This window comes from Micropterus salmoides, unplaced genomic scaffold (assembly GCF_014851395.1).
Source record: "Micropterus salmoides isolate LMB-PRFRI ecotype aquatic unplaced genomic scaffold, ASM1485139v1 Ms_hic_scaffold_10, whole genome shotgun sequence".
NCBI classification, from domain to species: Eukaryota; Metazoa; Chordata; class Actinopteri; order Centrarchiformes; family Centrarchidae; genus Micropterus; species Micropterus salmoides.
The window spans coordinates 12028696-12049310 of record NW_024040041.1 but is presented as its reverse complement, the minus strand read 5'-3'; the positions used below and the strand labels follow the sequence as shown (position 1 = coordinate 12049310).

The 20615-nt window shown below is 40.8% G+C and overlaps 1 protein-coding gene across 2 annotated transcripts in view; it reads left to right on the top strand.

The window, feature by feature from the left end:
* grin2aa (glutamate receptor, ionotropic, N-methyl D-aspartate 2A, a) overlaps window positions 1-20615 on the top strand; it is a 145356-nt gene that overhangs the window by 88107 nt on the left and 36634 nt on the right. For both annotated transcript variants that reach the window (XM_038696440.1, XM_038696447.1), the window contains 3 exons: window positions 3107-3273; window positions 6485-6913; window positions 17609-17723. In XM_038696440.1, the coding sequence (XP_038552368.1) occupies window positions 3107-3273; window positions 6485-6913; window positions 17609-17723 (711 nt within the window). The remainder of the gene's footprint in view (window positions 1-3106; window positions 3274-6484; window positions 6914-17608; window positions 17724-20615) is intronic.

Here is a 20615-nt window from a genome sequence, read left to right as displayed (position 1 = left end):
CCCAACCTCAACCAAATCTCTTCAGTGCATTTGGTTTCTGTTGGGTCTGATATACTGAGATCCCGTGAAGAATAAAGAGACATGGTTTTGTCCACTTAAATGAGAGCAGGCACGTGCTCAGTCTCATTTGAGATTCCTTTGGTAAAAGCAAGGTTACCGTTTTGTTCAGTGATAGATTTTGGTGTCCTCCCTCTGGGGTAAGTAGAGCTTGAATCCTTTCACACAGTCAGACACAATCAGACACATACGCCCACACACGCACACACACACACACAAAATATTGGCAAAATAATATTAAAGAAGAATTTTGTAGATATTATTCATAACCAGTGGCTAAACAGACAGATAAACCTTTGTCAATAAAATGGAAAGAAACACTGAAAGCACATGTGAGCCAACTGTTTTGTCGGGTGTAGATGTGAGTACTTAAAGAAGACAAAAATATCAATAACAAGACTTTAAAAACATTATTCCATACAATCCCATAATAAAGCCTCCTGATACAAAATGCTGTCAAAAGTTTCATTTATGATTGCTAACACCGCCTTCATAATTTTCCATCAGGAAAGAGGTGTGAAGAAAACCCCAAATCACAGATATGCCCATTTCCATGAGATGTTATCAAATGACATTTGTATTTTGCGAAACATGGTAGGTATTGCGGTGGAATCTTTGCTTAACAAATTACTAACATGGCAGATTTGCACAGGATTAAGATCAGAGACGACCACAGCAATTATTACAAATTGCTAGAGGTCCCCAGGTGATACCAGTCCCATGTGAAGAGGGCTACAGTCACATACACATCTGCCACTTTATTGTATTTTCTGTATTTCATGACTGGCGTTGTGCTTGTCAGAGTCTTCTGTATATTGCAGCAAAGTGTCGGCCGCTGCTGTGATGACGACAGGAAGTGACACGTCTTATAGCATGACCTCCATACTATCCCACCATGCTCAAGGATTGCTTCAGTTTCTACCCCATTAGAACACACACACACACACACACATACACATTTACAGAGAGCCTCTGAAGAGCACTTGATTCTGGTGAGCCATCCTCACATAGAGATACAATAACATTTAAGAGCACTCAACAGTCTTGATACGGGGGGGGGCGCACACTCACCCTCACACAAATAATGCAAACAGTGAATACGCACATTATACAGAGGCTATCAACACAGTAGAAAAAGGAAAAGGAAATGCTAGGTCATGCGTAGCGATGAAACTACATACAGTGTACTGATATGGTTACAAATTCAGTCCACTGCTCTGCCCTGCTTTCTGCTTGTGCCTATTGCCCCCATCAATCAAGGCCAATCAGTTAGATCTTCTTTGCATCTTAGTAATGTAATTCTGTCTACAGGGAAAGAGTTGTATAGTAATGGACAAGCAGACCAGTAGGCTACTGGAATGAACTGACCTGGAAAGTGCCATGTACTCATTTGTTTTTTGTATTAAGTGACTAGAAATTGGACACAACCTTTTTGTGGAAATGAGCTCATTAACACAGTTTTCTTTCTGAATCAGTGTACTGGTAGTGTGTGTCTTATTTGCGTAATGGCACTGTTTTTTAAGTTTTTGGTTGACATTTTCACAGATTCCTCAACAATCATTCATTCAGTCACCTCATGGCAGACTAGAACCAGAGCCTACAGGTGGATTTTAAGAAATATGTTCCACAATAAGGCCACAATTGCAGCTGAAGCTCAGTCAAGATCAATGTTAATGAAACTACATCATACCTGATCACATGTCTGTGTTTTATACTTGACTTTTACAGGATATATTGTAGGATTGAGGCTAATGCTGGACTGCATTACACTGCACAGTAGCTCCTAGCATTACGGTTGCTGCTTAATCACACCAACTCACCAACGCTGTCTTCTTTTTTTTAAGTTTAGTCACACCGTGGATGAATTCCTGTAGATGCAGGCAGTGTCAACATGCCGCCCGGGCCTTTACGTATGTCAGTGTGTGTAAGTGCATGTGGTGCATTTGTTCATTTTACGGGCAGAATCCCCTTTTCTTCATTTGTCTCATATCTCCGGCTGCAACCTTTTGTTTTGTGTCTTTTAGCCCTTGTTCTTTTCTTCTTTTTTTTTTCCAGCTGTCAGGTTGCAGCTTCACACACAGACACACATGCACAGACACACACACAGAAGATGTGCACACACACTATCCTGCAAGTCATCATAATTAGAGTGCCAAAGACAAGTGGTGTCAAGACAAGCCATGTGTGAACTCCTTGACATTTCAAGGTAACAGAAATCCACACAGAGACACACACACACACACACACACACACACACACACACACACACACACACACACACACACACACACACACACACACACACACACACACACACACACACACACACACACACACACACACACACACACACACACACACACACACACACAACAAATCATGCAACAAACAACCAAAGACATGGTAAAGCTTTGTCAGTCTATACATTTTGTACTGGTGCGCTCTTTTTTTCCCTGAATATTTTTAACTGTTTATTTTGACTCATTTCACCTCATTTAATAGCCTGCACCATAATGAGGTCATTTAAACGAAACCTCCAACACAAATGAACAGAGATAATTTGTCCACCTGTAATAGTGCTTGTCTGCTCTGTCCAAGCCCATGTCTCAGTTTGGCTGAATTAAGTGGCAAATGATTCTGAGTCAGGTTTAATGGAGTGGATATGTGTGACTTGGAGTGAATGTAGAGCTCGTTCCCCAGGACCAGGCCCACGGAGTCCTGCAGCCTTCCCGTACCGCACCAATCAAATTTGGGCATAATTAAATTGTTCTGAGCCCCTCATCCATATATTTCCTCCACAAGAAGCTTATTACTCTCGACCTGTGTGTGTGTGTGTGTGTGTGTGTGTGTGAGTGAGTGAGAGAGAGAGAGAGAGACTCTGAGTGAGAGAGACTCTGTGTACTCATATTATGCCAAAGTTTAAATGCTCTGATGCTCTGATTGATATTTCTGAGGTGCAGAAATCCAATAAACTAATTCTCTTCTTCCTCTCCCCTTATCTTCCCTTTTCTTTGTCCCTCCATCCCTCTCTCATGTTCTCTTTTTTCAGGATGTAAAGTCGACATTCTTCCAGTTTGGTGCCTCCATCCAACAGGAGGCTCTGTTGATGCTCAACATCATGGAGGAATACGATTGGCACATCTTCTCCATTGTCACGTCAAAGTTCCCTGGCTACCAGGAGTTCATCAACGTCCTAAAAACTACTGTGGACAACAGGTAGGATCAGCTAGACACCTGCTTCACACCGCTTTTATTTCCGTCTCGTTAAATTGTATATTTGATTGTTATTATATTGGATAACAGCAGTCAACAAGATGATGCAGCATCATATTGTTACTCAAGAAGTAATGAAATCCTGGACTTTACTTGTCCTGATGTGGATGTGTTTGCAGACAGCGGTGACAACTATGCATTCTCCTCATTCCCCAAAATCTTTCAATGAAATGAAAAACCGAAGATAACATGCATTGTAGTAAGATTTAATACCATCCTGGCCTGGGCATTTCTCCAAGCCCATTTTCCCCATTTTGTCTGTAATCTCTATTATCACTGCAAATTTCCCCGGAAATGGGCATGTTTACTTTCTAGAAGAGTTACTGCACCCTGTATTTTGGGCCTTGTATTTTACATCCCCTCCACTCATACGGTATACTTCAAAGACAGCCCAGCCTAAAAGGATTCAATCAGCATTCTTAAAATGAATGTAGATGACAGGGAGGTTTACTACACATGCAGTTTGGCTGATTGCCGCACCTTTAGGTCATTTTGACTGATGCTGGAGGAAAAACTGCTGAAGAGAACCACAAGCCATAATTTTTAGCAAAAAAAATGTCAGATTAATGAAACATGTTCAGCAGTGTTGAGATGTTGGCAAGGGTTGGTGCCTGAACCCATGATTTATTAAAGCCCAGCTGAGGAGGGTATTTTTCATTAGCAGTTACTCTTCATGTCAAACCCAACAGTGGTTCAGAAGCGCTCTGCTTGTGTCTGCATTCAATAACACAAGTAGAGTGGCAACATATAGTTAACCAGCTGATTGAATAATATTATGAATTTGTCCCCCACCCAGGTGTTTGGGAAACTGGGAAGCGTGAGCTACTAAAAAATGTCTGCACAGTCACAATTTATCTAATATGTTGAAACGCTTTTTACATTCTGATCTGGGAGACCATTATCAGGTTAACTTCCACTTTGAGAAACAAATTATATTGTAAGAAATTGGTAATTAAAATGGTAAAAAAAAAACACTTTTTAAAAACCATGTTTGGTCCACAAGGATGCACAGTCCAGTGATTGTTTTACAGGAGTATTATTAGGAAGAAGAAGTGATTGCATCTCAAAATGGTAAGTGAGGTAAACTGTTGCTTTTATGAAAATATACATATCAAAAACTGCGATGCAGGAATCAGATCGTGTACACATTTTCCTTGCCAGCTTTAAACAAGTTCAAGCCCCTTGTTCATGAGTCTTTAGATCACCACTACACTTTAGTGCAAAACACCTACACAGCATTAGTGATGAAGAAAAGTAAATAAACATCCCTATTGTCAATATTCATACCCGCCTGAAGTGATGTTGACCTCAATGTTGAAATAATAGCCATAAATATCATTAATGAAGCAAGAAATAATAAGCTCAATTACCTGCAATTATCCATCGTCGATTTCCCGTGTCAGCATTCAGCTGGTTCACGGTGACTTAGTCATGGGCAGACAGTTTTAATACCAAAGAACGTCCATCATTCACAGCAGAAAATTGGACCCATCAACTCAGGGAGTCAAGGCTGACCTGACCATGGCAACTTTAGTATGTGCTGTGATTTACATGAAAACCAGGTCTAGATATATAACATGAGTATGAAGACATTTTATTGATATTGTACACAGCTGTCTGGTGGAGATGAATGCTGGCAAGCAGGTGGTCTGCCTGTCGGTATAATATGCAGATCAAAGGGGACAGAATTGGGCTTTTGGATGAGAACAGTTGTTCAGTCACATTTTGATTTATCTGTAAGACACACACCATACATACTTTTCAGCCAAAGTGATGTGCAGGTAAAGAGTGTGTGGATTTTATAGTGTAATATCATTATACAATTACATTTATTAAAATATAAATACATCTACCTTGTAAGTATCCACAACTATATTATTAAGTAATGATTTTTTACAGAAGAGGATGAGTGTTCACTTGGTAGGTGGTCTGTTGGGTTCAAAGCAAAGATTTGTATGTGTGTGTTCTCAAATTTCTTTGCAGAAAACAGGAAATGTATCTCCGTTCTATTGTTTTTAACATTGAAGTACTACATTGTCCCCTACTTGTTATTGCCACTGTTGTCTCTCTTTCTCTCGCTTTCTCTGTTAATGTGTCTCTGTGTATCATTGTCTCTCTTTACTAGTTTTGTCATCTGGGAGTTGTACACCATTATCACTTTGGACAGCAAGAAGAGGACAGCAAGTCCCACATCACTCTTATGTTACACTACCCGTCTATTGTTGGAATCTTGCATGATGGTTAACTGCTTCCCACTTTTCCCTGCCGTTTATGCTTTTTAACACTCTCCAGTCTCCAGTGGGTGTATGTGTGTGCGTGTGTGTGCCTTCCCGCGTTTGGCCCTCTCTCTGCCAGCTCTGCCATCAAGGACCTGTACTCCTGATACCACAGCATGCTACCAGTTTATGACATATTACTTTCTTTAATTACTAACAGAACTGCCATTTCCTCTGTTTCTGCTGCTCTTTAGCCTTGCACACTGGGACCTGCTGAATATTCTCTTGACATTGTGAAAAAGAGCAGTCAGTCCCACTGGACGAGAGAGATACACTATAAATGTGTTACCTTTTTAATAAGAGCTTGTTAACTCTGGCTACAGAACTACATTAAAAATTAGCTTTGGAATTACACAGATCTGTTTTCCTTCACAGTTGCTTTGAAAGTTACAGTTTTAACACTCCATAGAGGAAAATCTCTATGTAAAAACATCTATCTTCAGCCACATGGTTGTGCAGGAGCAATGTAATATTTATGAACCTATTTTTTTGTCTAAAAGATGTGACGGATGCTGGGTTCCATGTTGAGAACAGGACTATATTCTGATTACTGTTGTCACTAATTAGCACTTTGACCACTGCGTTGGCCCTTTCACATTAACAGACAAGTGTTTGTTCTCCTTGTCCTTTAGTTGTTTGGGCTGGAACCTGCTGAGCATCATTATATACGACCAGCCTTAGCATTTGCATTCCATGTAGCCCTAATGTGTTTCCCCTGACAATAAGCATTTTTTGCCTATTAGCATTCACATCGCACTTAACGATGATATTAATTATCATGGATAATTATAACTGTCCTTGCCAGCACCTGAGCAAAGTTAATAGTCTATTAGTTAAATATTAACATTTCACTCTTGTCCTTGTTATCCTTGCTTTAGTTTTGTGGGCTGGGATCTGCAGAATATCATTATTCTGGACGCAGTGGAGGAAGACAGCCGGTCTCAGATCATGCTCAAGAAGGTCCAGTCCCCAGTGGTCCTGCTCTACTGCTCCAAGGATGAGGCGGTCTACGTCCTGGAGGAGGCTCGCTCACTCGGCCTCACTGGATTTGGATACATCTGGATTGTGCCATCACTCACCACTGGGAACCCAGAAATAACACCTGACGAGTTTCCACCAGGAATGATTTCAGTGTCATACGACGACTGGGACTACCCGTTGGAGGCTCGGGTTCGGGATGGTCTGGGAATCATAACGTCAGCAGCAGCAGCCATGTTGGAGGAGTTTGGTGACATCCCTGAAGCCAAGACTTCCTGTTATGGCCAATTGGAGAAGACGACCAAGCTGCCACCCAGTGCGCTACATAAGTAAGTAAAGAAAAGAGTGCTTTTGTTTGTTTTTAATGATTAGTAAGAAATACACTAAGTTATGTGTCTTTTAAGATGGGAGAAAAATAGAAATGGAAGAATTATTTAAGATTTCATGAAGTGTTGTGTATTTTTATATCATCAAGAGAGTAGCTGTGTTAATGCACTTAGAAGTGTGTGTGTGTGTGTGTGTGTGTGTGTGTGTGTGTGTGTGTGTGTGTGTGTGTGTGTGTGTGTGTGTGTGTGTGTGTGTGTGTGTGTGTGCGGGTATATTAGTTTGAATGCATGGCTTTTGTTTTCACCTTGTCCTCAGTAATTAGAGACTTCCACCAAGTTTCCACAAAGTCTAAGTTGAGAATTGAGATTGAAGAAAAATGCAATTAGTGGATAAAAGACCAAGGGATTGAAAGTTACAGCTATGAGAAGGGGGGGGGGGGGGGGGTAAAAGAGTTGAATGGGAATTGAGGAGGGAGTTTGTGATTTAGACAGTGAAGAAATGGGGAAAGGGAAGGAATTGGGACTCGGGTAACAGCAGGAGGCTGCTACAAATGAGTGCTCTCCAAAATTGAAGAGCTCCTTGATGAGTCCTTCTGTTCCTCTTCTCACTTATTCCTCCATCTCTCATTCATTCTCTTGTGCTCTCTTTCCCATATTGCGCTTGCTCTCCAGCAGCCAGTGGGAGATGTTGTAGGTCCTGCCAGCTCTGTCTGGCTTTCCATCTGGCAAAGCAAAGGACAGGCGCACACAACCTGTGTTTACATCCCAATATTGTTTTGTTTTTTTGTGAAATTGCAAATCTTATGTCTTAACAAACGTCAGAAACGTACATCTTGTAATTAAAATGCTTAAAAATTATGACAAGTGTTAACAGTCTGATCATCATTTTGGCAAACACTGTAAATCATACATGTATACATGTGTGCAAGTCATCTTAGTATCATGTTACCATTCATTAGTTTGCTTCTATCTTTGATGAAGGCTTGAAATATGGTTAAAAATAACTAACACTAAAGAGCAGCAACTTGTCCTTTATGAATCCGTTTTGAAAGATGTATTTTCTGATATGCTCTTCTGATGGTCAAGAGACTTAGTTATTGTTTTTTTACCCAACATCATCTTAAAAGTTTGCATAATGTTATCTTCAGTTTGATAATAGAAATAGATGGGAGACTGAGAGCACACATTGAGGACAATAGAGAGAGAGAAAGAGAGAAAAAAAGAGGAGATGGTATTTTCTCTTTTGTGTAACAAGGGCCTTTTTAGATCTAGTTAAGTCCCAGTTATTTCCTCTGCTAAACTAGTTTAGTAAATCGAGATTGAAGTGTAACATTTTCCTCTGAGGCCAGCTTGCAGCAGCTGTCTATAAATTTTTACTGGCCTGAAACATTTTTATGTACTTGGTCAATAAATCAACCAGAAACTCTTTTGGCTTATTGTGGCTAACGTTACATCAAAGGGTGCTTATCTGCCCACCTAATGTCCTGTCCAATTTGCACCAGTAGTGAACATGTTTCAGTCTCAGAGTCCCTCCACATTTCAACAAGAATTTATTTGAGCTCTGCAGAAACCAAACCAAGTGTTGTACACCATGGATAGTTAAGGGGGCCTGGGAGATTGGAGCAGCCCCAGCAAAAACAAGACTAAGCTAACTCTGCCTGTTTAGACAGCTTGAAATCTCAGTGGTCACAGAGGCAACAGAAGAGTTACTGGCACTGATCAGCATCAAAATTTAGGAGCCCCCACTCATAAATGGTGGTAATTTTCTGGGGTAACAACATCTATGGGACTTTAAATACCAATTTCACACTAATCTTGTTTTGTCAGGTAACACAGATACACCAAAGGGAATTACCAAATATCCAGAGCCAGCATGCTCTGTTGCCTCAGGTTGTTACCCAGGTTATGAGGTGACCACAGATGGCTTTGTTGTGGGTGAGAGAGCACAGCCAATAGGGCTTCAGGGCCAAGACACGAGAAACATGATTGGTCAAGGCTAGGTCGGGGCAGCGGGCCAATGTGGGTTGTTAGACCATCAAAGGCTGTCAGGGGAGGTAAGAGGACATGGCCGGCGCTCACACTTACTGAGTTGAGCAGATAGGCTGTATGTACAAATGTATACATACTGCAGTATTTATAGTGTTTTATCCTTGTCTTCTCCTTAGTTCTTCAGTGGGTTCACTGCTTTGTTGTTAAGATGTAAATAACAGCATTACCTATTCATCTGGCATTCAGTTTGAAGTCTGTGTTTCCATACTTGAATGCCTCTCAGACTCAACTGTGATTTGTGACAACAATTTGATTCAGGGTGGATGTTGCTTCTGTCCTTAAGTGAGCCACATGTCACATTAGAACAAAACTTTTGTTTTGAAGAGAATATTATTAATAGGTGGTGTTGATATCCCAGAAGTCTGACAAGGGCCGTGTAGTATAGGTTTACCTCACTCACATTGCCTGTGGCAGCTGTAATGATAAATCCACTGTGACACATTCAAGATGAATATGTTTTGCAGAGGAATTGAAAATATTAAATTAAATAACAATAGGAGACAAATGACCTGCGCAGCAGTCAGGCAAAGCAACAACTTGGGCTCCATATAAAATATGCTATGGGTTTATGCATGTGTGAGTGTGTGTGCTTGTGCATGCACTTGCGCGTGTGCGTGTTAGAAACAAGAGAAATAACCCCCCCTTTAGAGAATGTTCTGCCATGACAGATTTACAGTGTACCACTCACCTTGCTGTAGTGAACAGTGTCCCTTAAAAGACTTTAGCACTTATTTATCAGTGTGTACGTGTCTGTCTGTGAGTGACTGTGTGTGTGTGAAAGGCGTGTTGGTAGTAGTTTGTTCTGACAGGTAATTTCAGTCTCTAGCCCTGATATATGAGGGTCAGAACTCAGGAAATACACGTGTACGCGCATACACATCATACACACATACTGAGACTGAGACCCAGGCTGTTGTCATGTGAGCTGTGCAGAGACATTGCCTCATGTGCATGTGCTTTAAAAGATGCATGTGACAAATGCAGCACATTTTATATAAGTTTTTAAGCAATTATCAAGCTTGTAGAGTAGTATGTTTAAACTAAATACATAATGATTCTCTCTCTCTCTCTCTCTCTCTAGATAGATAGATAGATAGATAGATATATAATGGCATAATGACTTGCTAACTACCTCTGTGTGAAAATGTGTGTTAATTTATTATTCCATACGTCCTGCCAGACATACTGTAAATTTCTGTTTGCAGTTCCCTTGCGACTTCTGACAGATGTGACCTGACAAATATTTCACTAGATGTGGGGAAAATTTATAGGGGGTAGTCCCATTAAATAAACTGCTGTGTTTAATGTAGTGTGTATATTACTGTATGTAACCTTCACTGTGTTGTGTTGGAGTGTAATCACACAATAAGGAAGTAAGCAAAAATGCATGATTACCAAATAAGAAACAGGTTTTCTTTGGACAGAGTTCTAAAAGAAAGAATGCACCCTAACAGGGGGAGTTGGGTAGACAGAGTCGCTAATACCTGTGGGCATGAGTGAGAATATCTGCAATCATGAAAATCTCTCTTGTCAGCTTAAGTATTAGCATGCCTTGCAGGTAACCATGCGTGTAACAGAAGAACTTAATCTGTACATTTACAGGTGTGTCTGTGTGTGAGTGTACAAAAAACTGTTTAATATTATTGACATAAAAAGTTCATTGCAAAGCAGCAGTGGATACCTCTGTTTTAAACCTAAAACAATGAGCTAATTGTAGTTCAAGTTCCTGATGCTTAGCCTGAACACACACACACACACACACACACACACACACACACACACATACAAAATAAAGGGAAACAAGTCATTTTGGACAACCTATAGGGCATCTAGTTAGCTTTTAGCAGGAGGACTAGTCTTTCTAGTGTAAACTTTGCCTCCTTTTTGGTCTGATTTAGCTACTGTGTTGTCAAAAAGATCTCAAAAGACAGATTCTGGTTTTGACCTGATATGTTGTTGCTGCATTTTGGCTTTGTAGGGCAAAACAGCTGTCGGTATTATGTTTATTAAGCAGGAATAGCAGATGACGCGTTACATCTCAGAGATAAATGAAGAGCGTGAAGAGACAGGCAGAGATGGAACAGCTGAGCTGAAGATATGAAGGGAGTTTAGTCGCAATGTGAACTACTGCAAATCCCATTGCACAGGAGGTTTATTAATTTTTCATCTGAGGTAAGGCTATCTAAGGAAGGTGCTCCAACGTTGTGTAGGGGATTTGCACATTGGAGAAAACCCATGATACTCACTCTCACTCAACTCAGCTACAGTATAAAGGATCCCAAGCCAATACACAAATAAATCCTATTTTGTGCAACAAAAGAAGTCCTGCTGAAGTCGCTGTGTGGACATGTTGCATTTTATGGTGCAGCTGTAAGTTTGGAAAAGACAAAATTTAATTGTTAGCATTAATCTTGTACTGCTCCAAACACACAGAAAAAATAACTGCACAAACATAATCTACACACAAACATGCACATACACCAGGGACAACAGGAGGGGCAGACACTGCAAAGCTAGCATCTACTTCACCTTGTACAGTCATCATTCATGCCACACTTAACACATGCCACCTGAGGCTGAGTGTGTTTTGAAGTGACTACCTACCCTTGTGTCATCTTAAAAGACCTAAATCAGCACTGATAGCTGCTATCAGTGTACCCCTCCACACACACACACACACACACACACACACACACACACACACACACACACACACACACATACACGTACACACCACAGTCTATGGTACACACACACAGAGAAGACTATGTCTATGATCTTGGTATAAATCATGGGTGCTGACAGTATACATCATTGCTCTGACTGATCCTTGTCTTGACGAGGGATAAACCTCTATATCTTAACACACGTCACACACACACAAACACACACATACACTATACTGGGCCAGATTTACTAAAGGTTTGTGTGAGTAAAAACATGTAAACTGTGCAAACTTGATATCACCAGCAAATTACCATGTAAGCTGATCTACTAATGGTGTGCACGCAATGACGTCTTTCAAAAGTGCAAGATAGCGCCTGTTCATTTACTACTTTTGCCTTAATGAATATGCAATTAGGGACGTTTCAATTTTATTGTGCAAAGTAGTGGGAGGGTAACATACAAATACCTTTATTTACTACATGCAATGTGATCTAACGAGACTAAAAGCAATTTCATGTGAGTGCAGCAGCATCTGTATACGTTTGAAAGGAAGGTGCAAACCACCAAGTGTTGAGATGGCTGCTGTTATTGTTGTGAGGAGACACAGGCGTAATAAAAGAAATTAAAAATATAATATTATATATATAATGTTATTCTATATCCAATATATAGAAATAAAATGATTACATTTTATTTATTCGATGAACTATATGAATTTAATTGTATTTTTGTATTTTCCTTGAAACTTTGGCAACACTATTGTATTAACATTTGTTGTTGTTTCGACCTGACTTCTTTTCTACGTGAGAAGGAAGAATTTAGAGAGTCGCGTGGCGCTGCGGAGAGCCCCCAGCTGCAGTAGTGCATGGATCATGTGTAAAATTCATCCAGCAAGGGGTAACGATCACCAACTGTTCACACTGGTCGTAATAGTGACACCCCATTGTAAGTATCGGAGAGGGAATGGGGCGTTGGGGCATACAGGGCCAGGGCCAGGAGATCGCGGAGCGACCAGGCACGCTGCAGACGGTCAGTGATCGTTACCTCTGACTGGATGAAGCAGCTGATTTTACGCATGATTCATGATGATACAGAAATATGGAGTCAAAAAGCATACTGTCAATATTTTACAGAACCCCCAAAATTTCACAAATGTTTTAGGGGAGCTCAAGTCTTATTCCCCCTGACTCCCCCATAGTTCGCACCCTGTCCTCACGTCTGGGTCATTCCAGCATACTGTATCTGTTTCTGCTGGGGTTTCAACTACGTAGTGCAATCTTAGCCAGGATGGGCGTTACATACAATTTCCACATACTTGGGAAGCACTGAATGAAATAAACCAAGGTTTTACACAGTGGCTGCTTTCCTTCCCGACTCTCCATGGCGGAAACCATTAAAACATGCAAAACCTTAATTTAAATACTGCCACCTCCATTGTGTTTGCACCTGTTTCATCATCTACGCGATAATTCTTAGTTAATCACCCATAACAGGTATTACAATTACACGTGCAATTTTTTAGAATGCACACGCAATTTAGTACTCTTTATTCGGGGTGTTAGTAAATCCGGCCATGTACACATTATACAATTCATTTTAACATCTTTGCAGAGACTCTTTTCCCTACAGTAAAGGCTCTTCAGATAAAATGTAGAATTTAGAGTTCTTATCACAAAGGATGGCCTTTATAAACATGCGCACATCCAGAGCAACTCAGAAGCCTTAATGCTCAATTCAGATTTTTTTTGCCCAGATTCAATTTTTTTTGATTAACTGTTCATATCATTTTTTAAATGTGGCCCATATCAGACTCTATTGGGAACTGGCCACAGTCTGAAAGTAACCTGCATGCACAAAAGAAAAATCTAACAGAGGTAAACAGAGGTTAGCTCATACCCTCCCCATTTTCATTGTAGCCTCCCATTTTTCAATGCCCTCTCCTGGTTTCCTCCCGAGGTCACAGTTCTTCTGATTTCCTGTATTTCTTCCAAATTATGACAAATGTTCACAACTTTGTGTCCTTTTCATTGCATTGATTACAGTTTCTGGCACAGGACGCGTATAAGCCCTATAACTCTCTCTCTCTCTACTGTTTCCGATTCCGGTTTCCGACAAGAAGCATGCAGGTGACGCAACACTGTGACAACGGTCGCTATAGAATGACGTCAGAGACAAACTCATTCTCACTCCCGACTTGTCACATTTTGACGCTTGGTCAAGGCCCTTTGGCGTCGCTTTTTAACCCCTTTAGCTTTAACTATGAACTATGTAACCAGCGCATTACAAACTGACGCTGATGGTTCTTGACCAAATGTCCGTATGTGTAGAGTCGGGGAGTGAGAACGGGTTGGAAAGTCACATGAATATCATCTGACTGTCCAGACTTAGGGTCGCATTTCAAAAAATCTGACCTGAATCTGATTTGGACCACATGTGAAAGTGGCCCATATCTGACCTGTAAACGATTTTGTGTAACTTGGGCTGTTCACATTGTTATAAAAAATCAGATCTGAGTCACTTAAGGGCAAAACATTTAATTAGGTCACTTTGGCCTGCTGTCTAAATGCAGCCTTTGACAGGACAGGACATAGTACTGCTGCCAGAAAGAAAGATTGGCTGTTGTGAAATCTGGTCTGTGTAAGAAAATGCTCAATAGCTTTGGTAATGTCATTGATTCTTATAATTAACAAAATTAATCTTCATTGTTCACGAGTGCAGGATTAAGAAAACAGCTTAAATGGAGATTTTTGCATTTGTGTTTGGCCCTGGCTGCTGTAATGCAGTGTATATTTGTGCTCTTATTTGCTTGCTGCAATAAACGTGTAGTGCTGGGTGCAGTGCGCCCCTCCCATTGCAAACCCCCTTTTACTCCAAAATAAGAGGAAGGGAGGAAAAAATAACACAGGAGATATTTTTATCCTAACTCTGTCGAGGCTTAGTCCTCTTCCTCTCTTGTCATGCTTCTCCTCTTTCCGTCTCTCTTATCTTTATGCTCTCTCTCTCACTTTTTTCGGGTGTTCCTTCTCCGCTTTCGTACCACCTCCGCACCCACTCCTCGCCCCCCCTAATGAATAGAGAGATTACTGATATAATGGAGGCTGGAAAGTGAGAGAAATTGGATCACTTTACTATGATCTCAGTGCTACAGGGGAGAGGAAACATTAGGTGGAGAATTCTTGAGGTGGGCAAAGTAATTGTCCGTGTTTCTGTGTGTGTGTGTGCGCAGGGATGTTCATTCAGGGTTTGTTTAGGGTCATCTTGCAGAGTATACACTCCAGTCCGTGCCCGTATCCTAGCAACGCCCTGTCAGGTGCACCTGTTCGATGGGCATCAGCCCAAATATATTTGCGGACACATACACACTCATGTCTGCCTGTCCTATCTGCATCCTGTTATTTTAGTTCAATACTATAATGATGCTCTTTGATTTTCACATGAACAGCTAGTGATGCGTATATTTACAGCAGTCATTATAATAATAATTCTGTTATGTGTATCAAATAGGCTGTTTTAACAGTGGTGCATAATCATGACTTAGCTTATGTGGAAAAGTTAATGTCTAGGGTTTAATTGAAATGAATTTCAGATATACATGATTTTTTAAAGAGGTGGTATTATACTCATTTTCAGGTTAAAAGTCCTATTTAGGGGTAGTACCAGAACCAGGTTTACATGGTTTAATTTCCAAAAAACACCATATTTCTTTTCATACTGCAAATTGCTGCAGCTCCTCTTTTCACCCTGTGTTGAAGGCTTTGTTTTAGCTCAGGAGTGATACATCTTCTCTCTAAATGATCTTTGATGGGAGTTGCACATGCGCAGTTCCTAGTTAAGGACTACTAGCCAATCAGATGCAGGGAAGGGCAGGTCAGTGAGAAGCCAGTAAACTGCTTCGATTCAGCTTTAGGCCACATGTTGCCGACCAGCTTGGCAACATAGACTGGAGCTAGAGTGGTGAGTTATTAATCTGTAACAAAAGTATCTTTCATCCATAAAGCTCTGTCTCTACATCACAGTAGCAAATTGGAGGTTAGCTAAGGGAGAGGAGGTGTGTGCTGCAGCTCAGTGTTTTTCCACCGGTGTTTTTGAGGGTGTGCCAGACTAGCGGCTTGGCAAGCGTTATATGAGGCGAATTTAGCTTTCATCCCTGTGACATCACAAGGATGAAAGGGAAACGGCTGGACTACAAACTAGCTGTTTTCAAGCAGTTCAGAGCAGGGTTTTCTGTGGGAGATGGGAACTCCCTTTGGGGTGGACTTTAGGCTCTTTCACTTTGCAAACCTATTACATGCACAAAAAAGGTATATAACTTAATAAAGGAGAGGGAAAAAGCTAAAAAGTATAATACCAGCTCTTTAAGGCTGCATTAGACACAATCTTAATGAAAAACCGCACTGCTTTTATCAACCTAAATCACACAAAAAAATGGTTTCAACTGAGATACTGAGAGGCTGTAAATTCACACTTTTCACTTGAATTAAAGTTTAACCTGCAGGCTAGTCACTGGCTGGGGATTTTTACACAGGAATTAATAAGTAAATTTAACACTAAATATAAATATCAGTGTTTTAAGAAAGAAAGATTGACGCTGATCATCCTTGCCTGCTCCCTATCAGTTCTACCATTTAGTTTACTAACTCACCTTACAGGATGTCCTACTCAACATAGTAATAAGCTTTAAACATCCAGCCCAAGTTTTGGCATTGTTACATCAGAGTTACATCACATCCTCAGTATTAATGCTGTGAATAATCTTTTCTTTGCTGGCTCGTGTCAAAAGAAATAAGAGCATGCAAGTGAGTGAAAATAATCCAAATGAACAACAAAGGAGAGCAAAATGTACAGTACACAGACAGAAGAGTTAGTGTGTAAAAGTGGTGTGTGAGTCTGTCTTCATGTCTTAGATGGTTGCAAAGCGTAGAATGCGTGTTTGTGTGTGTGTGTGTTGCAATTTAAAGGGACATGTGGATAATGCATGATGTCATATGCTGTCATATGCATTATAATTCTTAATAATAAAGTGTTATAATTAAGACATACAAAATAAAAAACATCTAAACTGCTGGTCTGTGTAACTGTGTGGATCTGAATATAACAGCATCTCAAGAAAATGTGCAGTTATAGTATAGTGACAATTACAGTTTCATCTGGTATGTCATGTGTTGGTTAATGTGGCATTATGGACCTAAATTGATAACCAATTGCTTGCCAATCAAAGATAATACATTAAAGTTTTGTAGGGACAGACAAGCAGAGAATTAGAGGAATAGATCAGAGAGAAATAGATGATTTTTTTTTTTAAAGAAACTGAATGAAAGGGATTTCCGTGTTATTTGCAGATTTACCTTTTTTTGTCTGATAAATGTCTTTATCATAGATTAGTATTCAAGGTGTCAAATGATAAAAGCACAATTTGTGCCCTGCATTGGTACCACCTTCATACGGTGCAGCCACAATGTCCTACACAGCATGAAACAGCTCACCTGCAGCGCTTCCACTGTGGCTTTTCAAAGACACATCACATGGGTGCATGTTCCATTTAGAAGTGTGCCCTGTTGCCCGGCCCCAGAACGGAGCAGAAGAGGAAGAAAAGAGGAGCTGTCTCCCCCTTGTTGTACATGACCGCTGACTGAAGGAGTGAGGAAGATAGAGTGGAGAAGGACAGCCATGATTAATGTGGAGGCTATGTGGACCCAAGAATATCTTCCCACTGCCCTCCATCTTAGCTAATGTGACCTGCCATATGGGTCGCTCATTACAGTGTGTGTGTGGGTGTGGTTGTGTGTGCGCGTGTGGACATACTATGGCTTTAGGTACATGCTAATGTAATTCATGCTAATGTGTTTCTCCTCACCCCCATTCATTTCTTTCCATTCCTCATTCTCTGCCCCCCGTTCGTCCTTGCCTCTCCTACTTCTTATCACTCTGTGCCCCACTACTCCTCACCCCCCTGCTCCTCTACTCTACTCCCCTCACTCTCAGGTACATGATGAATGTGACATGGGATGGCAAAGACTTGTCATTCACAGAAGACGGCTACCAGGAAAACCCAAAGCTGGTGGTCATTGTTCTCAACAAGGAGAGAGAGTGGGAGAAGGTAGGATCTGTATCTGTGTGTGTCTGGGTTTGTGCGTGTGTGGGTGCAAAAATGTGCACATATTGTTGTGTGTTCTTCAGGGCCATACCTACCACTGATGACACAGTGCCATGGCATTTCTGGGAATTTGGGTGCGAGGGTTTTACACATGTTGAGTTTTTAAGGCTGAGTTTTTAAGGCTGATTCTAATATTCTTTAGACTTGTTTTGTTTGATTTTTTTATTTAAGGCAAAACACTAATCGTCTAAATTAAAAGGGATTTAGTATTCTCTCCCACACCTGGCAGTGTAGAGAAGGCTACGAAACAACATTTAGAACATCACATGGTGAGTATATACAATGTGCTATTTTGTTGTTTTGTTTAAATACAAAGGACATTTCATGGATTTTGGTTTGTGGCTCGTCAATAATTATTTTAATTAGATGGGGCTCTGCTGGGGGACTTTCTAAAATCCTGGCTACGGCCCTGGTGTTCTTGCTTGTGTTTGGGTCTGTGTTTGTGCTTCTTTTGTTTATTGAATGTTTTTCCATGTTGTGTGTTCATGATCAATACTGTTATTATATATTACTGTTATTGTTTTTGCAATTTCTTTTTGCATATGTGGCAACATACACACCAATATCAATATATCTGTGATAATAATGGCCAATAATATCCAGTTATAGGTATTGGTGGAGCTCTTGTACAAATATGTTTCCATTAATCTTTCTCTGATACTGACTGACACATTATTATTATAACATAAACAGAGCTAGTTTATGCAAAGTAAACTAAATAAACTTTGGTTTGATAAGGATCTGGGTTGTTGGCAGGGATAACCATTGTGGCTGAAGAGATAAAAGAGCGCCACCTAAGTAAACAGATGTTAAATCCAGCAAGTGACCCCTTTGAACAAAACCAGTGAGGAGAGCTAAACACAGCATTGAAAATGTCTCCTGTGTCTCATTGTACACTTAGTTGATCAATAAGCTCGTTTACCAACAAGCTTATGGATTTCCTTAAAGAGGTCATATTATGCTTTTTGGCTTTTTCCCTCTCTTTTATTGAGTTATATCTCTTTTTTGTGAATGGAATAGGTTTGCAAAGTGAAAAAGACCTAAGTCCAGCCCAAAGGCAGTTCCCGTCTCCCACAGAAAACACTGCTCTGAACTGCCTGAAAACAGCTTGTTTGTAGTCCAGCCATTTCCCTTTCATCCTTGTGACGACAGAGAAAAATGCGCGTAATAATGCTCGCCAAGCGACTAGTAAGGCATGCCCTCAAAAATACCAGTGGAAAAACGCTGAGCTGCAGCACACGCTGATAAGACGTCTGCCTCCTGCCTCTGCTCTCCCTTCCAAACACTAGCTAACCTCCAGGCAGTCAATGGACATAAAGTTGTTACTGTGATGTAGATGTTGATTAAAGATACATTTGTTACAGATTAATAACTCACCACTCTGAAACTCCAGTCTATGTTTCTAAGCTGGTTAGTGGAACATGTACAGCTGAACCGAAGCCGTGTTTACCGGCCTCTCACGACCCACTCTACTCTGCTTCTGATTGGCTAGTAGTCCTTACCTAGGAACTGTGCATGTGCAACTCCCAACAAAGATCATGTAGGGGCAAGATGCCTCACTCTGTAGCTAAAACAAAGCCTTCAACACACAGGGTGAAAAGAGAAGCTGCAGCAATGTGCAGTACGACAAAAAATATGGTGTTTTTTTGAAAATGAAACCATGTAAACTTATTCTGGTACAACCCCTAAATAAGATTTTGATCCTGAAAATGAGCATAATATGACCTCTTTAACTGGTTAATGTGAGAAAGCTTCTATAACAAATGGCCATTGTAAATGTCTGAGTTTCACTGTTGTAATGGACTTTAAATGGCAACCATACATCTTTATACCTACATCTGGCTGCCTCGTATAGGCTTAAATACCTCATATCTAATGCCCCGATCGCTCATAGTTCAGAGTGGGTGAGGCCGTGACGAAAAGTTTGTGAGAAGGATGGGAAAAGAGAGAGGTGTGGCTAAAGGAGGGATTTGTATAAGGAAGAAAGGGAGATGGATGGTAATGTCTTTGTCTTTTCATTTCTCTCCCTCTCTCTTGCTATCTCCCACACTTTTTTGTCTCCTTCTTCCCCATAACATCTTGTATCTTTCCTCACATCTCTCTTCTTCCTTTCCCTCTCTTCTCCACCTCCGACCTTCTGTCCTTTCCTCTTTACTCCTCCTTCCACTTCCATCCTTTCTGCCATCCCTCTTCTTTCCCTTCTTCCCCAGGTTAGATAATCTGTGCACTCTGTCTGTCTTTATCTGTGATTGCTGTTGCGGTCTCTGATAACACCTCAAACCACAGCTAATCAAAACTTGAGACCTCCGTTATTGGGGTGGCAAGGGGTCACCGCTATTGTGTGTGTGTGTGTATGTTTACCTTTCCACACTGCAGAAACCGTTTTTGCTTCACCCAATCTGGTTTTTATTCAGGTCACAGCAGTATGTGAGCGCATTACAGTATTCGGGTTAGTTTGCCGCAATCCGCACAGTCTCCACCCAATCTTTGAAAGTAGCTTACACACACACACACACACACACACACACACACACACACAAAATACCCTTTGTTTGTGTACTGAAGTAGAGTGTGTTGTTGTAAACAGAGAGCCTGTGAAATTGATCAGTAACACTTCACTGTGGTGCAGAGAAAGAGACTGAAGGCAAGAGAGACACGAAGACCTAACATAATTGGGAGCTGCTACCCCCCCTCAACCCCTCCCACCCCCGCTTTTTGGTGCAGCCTTTCCACCCATGCGCTAGAAATCAGCGCCGCGCACTCAGACACACACACACACACACACACACTTTGAGATAGAGAGAGACTTCCATGATGATCAAGAGATAAAAATTC